General features: G+C 41.0%; 1 protein-coding gene across 1 annotated transcript in view; it reads left to right on the top strand.

The window, feature by feature from the left end:
- LOC111647272 (cullin-1) overlaps nt 1-6,299 on the top strand; it is a 19,353-nt gene that overhangs the window by 12,991 nt on the left and 63 nt on the right. The window contains exons 8-22 of the mRNA XM_023396879.2: nt 116-278; nt 1,037-1,167; nt 1,493-1,600; nt 1,706-1,812; nt 2,128-2,176; nt 2,612-2,743; nt 2,863-2,980; nt 3,433-3,509; nt 3,696-3,814; nt 4,315-4,420; nt 4,616-4,663; nt 5,139-5,221; nt 5,381-5,486; nt 5,730-5,843; nt 6,130-6,299. The exon at nt 6,130-6,299 is cut by the window's right edge and continues 63 nt beyond it. Coding sequence (XP_023252647.1) covers nt 116-278; nt 1,037-1,167; nt 1,493-1,600; nt 1,706-1,812; nt 2,128-2,176; nt 2,612-2,743; nt 2,863-2,980; nt 3,433-3,509; nt 3,696-3,814; nt 4,315-4,420; nt 4,616-4,663; nt 5,139-5,221; nt 5,381-5,486; nt 5,730-5,843; nt 6,130-6,210 — 1,542 coding nt within the window. The 3' untranslated portion in view covers nt 6,211-6,299. The remainder of the gene's footprint in view (nt 1-115; nt 279-1,036; nt 1,168-1,492; nt 1,601-1,705; nt 1,813-2,127; nt 2,177-2,611; nt 2,744-2,862; nt 2,981-3,432; nt 3,510-3,695; nt 3,815-4,314; nt 4,421-4,615; nt 4,664-5,138; nt 5,222-5,380; nt 5,487-5,729; nt 5,844-6,129) is intronic.

A 6,299-nucleotide genomic window follows, 5' to 3' on the forward strand; every position in this document is an offset into this window, starting at 1 on the left:
TTTGGAGTTGAACTGTGAGTAGAAAGCAATAAGCTTGAATTGAAGACATGTATGTGTAGACTGTGTTTGTGTTAATGCTCATTTTTGTGTGTGTGTGTGTGGTTTTTATCCTCAGGCGGAGGCACGTCTGCTGGAGGAGCAGCGGCGTGTGCAGGTTTACCTCCATGAATCCACCCAGGATGAACTGGCCAGGAAGTGTGAGCAGGTCCTCATAGAGAAACACCTGGAGATCTTCCACACCGAGTTTCAGAACCTGCTGGACGCTGACAAGAATGAAGGTAAACCCGCGATTATTTCCCTCACGCTGATTTAACATTATTTAAACATATTCAGACCAGTCAGTGGTTTGGAATATGTTTTTAAATTGCTTAATATCAGTTTAACTGTTTGCTAATTACAAATGATCCAAACCCTAAAAGCAAAGCAGGATTTTTGGAGGGAAGGTTTGTGGTTTTCTGTATTAAAACTGTGTCATTAAAACATGAAAAGAGCAGCAGAAGATGTGAAGTAGTGATTAAATGTGTATCTAACCTGATGATATTCCACATGCAGCTTGATAACTTATTCAAGAGCTCCCTGATTTTCAAATACTGGAGAACGTAATTCAGAATTATTCAGTTGATTCAGCTTCAGATGTTCGTGATAATTAGTAAAAGTTGAACAGTTTGTATTGCAGTGTCACGATTGTTTTCCCTCTCAAATGATCCTCAGCAGGGAACGCACAGCGGCACATTAACCAGACAGCAGCCAAAAGTTTAATTTTAGCCGTTATGACATAATGTTAATTAGCTGCGGATGATTAAATCAGCCGCCGGTGACATTTGTCAGTTAAAGCGGTGAAAGGCTCCAGCAGCTAAAAATAACAAGATGTTTTTTTTTTTAACTCTGCGAATAATCTGACAGCAGATCCTCACGTCACCACCGGGTTTTTATTTCAGAGGTGCTCGTCTCTTAAATGACTAACGGGTCAGTAACTCTGTTGTCGCTCTCCTCCTCCTCCTCCTCCTCCTCCTCCTCCTCCTCCGTCTCGTTTCAGACCTGGGTCGGATGTACAACCTGGTGTCGCGGATCACAGACGGTCTGGGTGAACTGAAGAAGCTTCTAGAGACTCACATCCACAACCAGGGCCTGGCCGCCATCGAGAAGTGTGGAGAGGCCGCGCTCAACGTACGGACTAGTTCTCACCAGTTTAGTTTAGTTTTTAGTTTGGTTTAGTTCAGTTTAGTTTACCAGTATTTTGTTTGTTGTTTAACTTTAGTTTGTAAAGGTATTGTAGTTTAGTTTATCGGTGGTTTAATTTCGTTTACCTTTAGTTTAGTTTGGTTTAATTTACAGGTAGTTTAATTATTTTGTATTTATTATTATTATTATTATTATGATTTATTATAATTATCATCATTATTTTTTGTAGTTAGTGATGTGACTGTTTCTTAAATGAAGGAAAATAAAAGTCGACTTGTGATTGACCCAAAGACGTGTCCGTTTCTCCCAGGACCCCAAAGTGTACGTCCAGACCACCCTGGACGTCCATAAGAAGTACAACGCCTTGGTTATGTCTGCCTTCAACAATGACGCCGGCTTCGTGGCGGCTCTCGACAAGGTCGGTAATCCTCTGAGAACCGCACGAGGCAGGAAGTTCACAGAGAAGCGAAAGTGTGACTGAGATGATAAAAAAAAGTCAAACGCTCTGTTCCCCTTTTCACAGGCATGTGGTCGATTCATCAACAACAACGCCGTCACCAGGATGGCTCAGTCCTCCAGCAAGTCCCCTGAGCTGCTGGCCAGATACTGTGATTCTCTACTCAAGAAGAGGTAGGCGACGTTTTCAAAATACAGATGTAATAATAATAAACTCTCACTTTTAAACATTAAACTTTAAGCAAGTGCTCAGATAATATGAAGAGAATTAGAGCATCAACAGCTTCATGACAGCTGGACAAACTTAATCTTCTGATGGTAGAAAGCTCCAGAACAAGCCCATTAGTGGATCTGAGTGGAGACTGTTTTGTCACCTGTTTTTTCTAAGCTCAACAATTTCACAGCTGATTCTTTCTGCTCAGCTGTGTTTCGGTTTTCTCTCGACGATCTGTTAATCTCACCGTCGCTCTTTGTCGTTTTTCTCTTCAGCTCCAAAAACCCAGAGGAGGCGGAGCTGGAGGACACACTCAACCAAGTGGTAAAGATGCTCTGACCTGTGTTTTTATGTCTGATACTCATGTGTTATCTGTTGTACTGAGTTTTGTTTTATAGCACAGATACACACTCAACTTTAACGTATTTAAAACCTCAATTGACATCAATCAAATCATTATGGATTTACCTGAAAAATGACATAATTATTGCAGCTACTTAAGTTTTTGTTTTACGCTGCAGATCTTTATTTCTCTGTGACCACAACTAGTATTTTAATATCTGATCTTTTATTAGTTGCAGCTCAAAACTCATTTTAATTTAAATTCACTGAAGTTTACTGATGTTGGGAAAAGTGAAATAATAGATTCAGTCTGCAGCACAAGGGCAGCTTGTCTCTGTGTCAGTACATATACACTCATAGGCCGCGCTGAGCGTGTTGGCATTACATTAAAGTGCGTCTCTGTGTTTCCTCTCCCAGATGGTTGTGTTCAAGTACATCGAGGACAAAGACGTTTTCCAGAAGTTCTATGCTAAGATGCTGGCCAAACGTCTGGTCCATCAGAACAGCGCCAGCGACGACGCAGAGGCCAGCATGATCTCCAAACTCAAGGTCTGACTCGCGCCAAGTCGCACAGTTCTGTCCTCATGAAACCACGTCCACAATAAACTGTCGTTATTCCTGCGTCCTGAGAGATTCAAACACCTGGTTCTGTCTCTGTTCTCCTGCAGCAAGCGTGTGGCTTCGAATACACGTCCAAACTGCAGCGGATGTTCCAGGACATCGGAGTCAGTAAAGACCTGAACGAGCAGTTCAAGAAACACCTGACCAACTCTGAGCCTCTGGACTGTGAGTAAACTCCCCCAGCCGTCACCACACAGCTGCTGATCCCTGATCGGTGTATGAGACCAAACTTTAAAATGCACATTGTTGTACTTTATTTTTATTTGGGAATCTACTTTAAAATATATTTAAGATGAAAAAACACATTTAAAATCAGATCTGAGTTATTTTTAGACCCATATTCAGTGACAAAACACAGACTCAGGTCCATGAGGATCCACTTGAACAAACTTTATTAACACAGCTGTTTTGAGACTCAATAAAAATGATTGTATGAGTATATGACAGCATTTAGATCCAGTTGTTTATAACAGAACTGTGTCTGGTCTTTGTTAAAGCAGCTTGTTGCCGTAGACCAGACTTTAAATTCACCAAAGTGTATGAAAGTGTACGACAGCAACTAAAACTCACGTGTGATGAAGTGAAACCGATTTGTTTTTTTCTTGTGTGCGTTAAAGTGGACTTCAGTATCCAGGTTCTTAGCTCTGGGTCTTGGCCTTTCCAGCAGTCCTGTACCTTCGCTCTGCCCTCTGAGGTAACACTAACCCACAATGAAACCAACTCACTCCTCTGTTTTTAATCTGCAACTGAAATCTGGAGCTTAAAATTAGTTTGTACTTGATCTTATACTTGATCCGCTGCAGCAGAAAAAACTTTTAATTTCCACCTTTTTAAATCTTTTTCATGACGTCTGAACTCCGTCTCTGTTCTGTCTCTGCAGCTGGAGCGAAGCTATCAGCGCTTCACGGCGTTTTACGCCAGCAGACACAGCGGCAGGAAGCTGACTTGGCTCTATCACCTGTCCAAAGGAGAGCTGGTCACCAACTGCTTCAAGAACAGGTACAGTCAGTCTGAGTGTGGTACAGGTCACAGGTAGGGGGCGCTGTGGAGCGTTTGACTGGATGATACAGACTGAAGAGTCTGTTTATTACGTTACGTGCTGTTAGTCTCTGTATTTACTTTTTAGCCGAGTCATGACTATTTTCAGTGGCAGATTAATCCACATCTAGTGCTCCAGTGAGTATCTGCAGCAGCAGGACTGTGTGTGTGTGTGTGTGTGTGTGTGTGTGTGTGTGTGTGTGTGTGTGTGTGTGTGTGTGTGTGTGGGACTGAGTCAAAATAAACCACAGTGTGAACGTCACTACACTGTATGAACATTTTATTTGTTGTATTTTTAGTTTTTTAGTTGTTTCTGGACCGGCGGCCTCTCAACACGTCTGCATGTATGATAAAGCGAGTTTGGCTGAGACGTGCACGAGTGACCAGCTGTCGAGGAACAGGCCGAGCTGTTGGAGTCAGTTTCATACTGAACCTGTTGTTGTTGTTGTTGTTGTTTACAGGTACACACTGCAGGCCTCCACCTTCCAGATGGCCATCCTGCTGCAGTACAACACCGAGGACAGTTACACCGTCCAGCAGCTCACCGACAGCACACAGATCAAAACCGTGAGCACGACATTTAAACCCATTCTCATTAAAGACAATTAACGAGTTGAGGATGGACTCAGTTGTATTACAAGCCATAGAAAAGGTTGAATCTATTTTAGTCTTGAAAGGAAAATACAAGTTACCTTTAACTTTTATTTAATAAAGTAGAACTGTTTAATTTCTCTAATAACCATCACTTTGTTTTATTTTCAGGATATTCTGGTTCAAGTTCTGCAGATTTTGTTAAAATCGAAGCTGCTGGTGAGTAAAACAAACGCTCCTTCAGTTTTTAGTCTCTTTGTTGGCCACATTTTTTCATGTTCAAGTGACAGTTCAGGTTTAATATAGTATGTTACACATATAAAGACACAGAACTCCTGGTTCATTTCATTTTGAACACTAGATGGCGACAGAGCACAAGTTCCTGTTTTCACTGGTCTGAAAAATCTGATCTTATTTTCAGTAGTAGACGAGACAGTGACCTCACTCTTCATGACTTTTTCTTTAAATTATTACTTTCCAACTTTTAACTGCCACATTTAACCAGAAAGTGTGTTACTGTATTTTAGTCAGAATTGTTCAGTTTGTGTGATTGTGTTTCTCGTTAAGAGTTAATTGAGTTTTAATGTGTAGACAGGAAGTTGGAGCTTTTACAGTGTGATGTCTCAGGTCTATGAGATGAGAAGGCATCAGTGGTTAATACGTAGAGATTCAGTGTTGTCCATCTGTCCGTCAGGTGTTGGAGGACGAGAACGCCAACGTGGACGAGGTGGAGTTCAAACCTGACACCGTCATCAAACTTTTCCTCGGATACAAGAAGTGAGAAACTAATTCATGTTCTGTTGGTTGTTTTTCTTTTTATGTTTTGTTTTGTTACTGATGAACCTTGAATTTCAAATCTGAAATGATAAAAGACGTGATGCAGATCGTTTTGGTTCAATCGCAGAGTTAAAGTTTTATTTTTCCCTCCTCCTGCAGTAAGAAGCTGAGGGTGAACATCAACGTCCCGATGAAGACGGAGCAGAAACAGGAGCAGGAGACGACTCACAAGAACATCGAGGAGGATCGAAAGCTCCTCATCCAGGTGACTTTTCACTCTTCAACACACTGAAGCAACAGATGAAACCAAACATTTAAACCTGGTCCACATCTCTACACCTACAGATCAATATATATTTATAAGAAGTTATGTAAGAGAACAAGTGGTGTAGGAACACACATTTATAATAAATTAATTTAATTCACAGGGTGTTAGTCTGTTGGACTCAACAGCTGCATATAAATAAATCATGTTAACGTGTTTTGGGTTGTTTTTTTTTTTTTTAAGGCTGCGATAGTGAGAATCATGAAGATGAGGAAGGTCCTGAAGCACCAGCAGCTCCTGGCTGAAGTCCTGAACCAGCTGTCGTCCCGATTCAAGCCCAGAGTCCCAGTCATCAAGGTAACACACACACACACACACACACACACACACACTCATTTAGTCTTAGATCAACATTTGCCAATTAATTTTCTGTCAGTTGATTAGTCATTTCCTAAAAAGTTTTTCACTGTAGTTTTTATCTGCACCGCTTTAAAAATCATCCAGTAGGAACCAGTTATGTTGAGTGTTTTAAGAGATTATTTTATAATAATAATAATAATAATAATTATAATAATAATCAGCCTGATTGACAGGGGTGTGTATTGAGTTTCATGTTGTTGTTTTGTCTCCCTCTTGTGGACAGAAATGCATCGACATCCTGATAGAGAAGGAGTACCTGGAGCGAGTGGACGGAGAGAAGGACACATACAGCTACCTGGCCTGAACGCCGCCCTCCCTCCTTCCCACCCGCCGGCTCTCCTCAGTTTTATTTTTATTTGTTATCTTTTTTTTTTTTTTTTTTTTTTTTTTATT

This window comes from Seriola lalandi, unplaced genomic scaffold (genome assembly GCF_002814215.2).
Source record: "Seriola lalandi dorsalis isolate HSWRI2012SDOR001 ecotype SW California unplaced genomic scaffold, Sedor1 jcf7180002054984, whole genome shotgun sequence".
Taxonomy (NCBI): domain Eukaryota; kingdom Metazoa; phylum Chordata; class Actinopteri; order Carangiformes; family Carangidae; genus Seriola; species Seriola lalandi.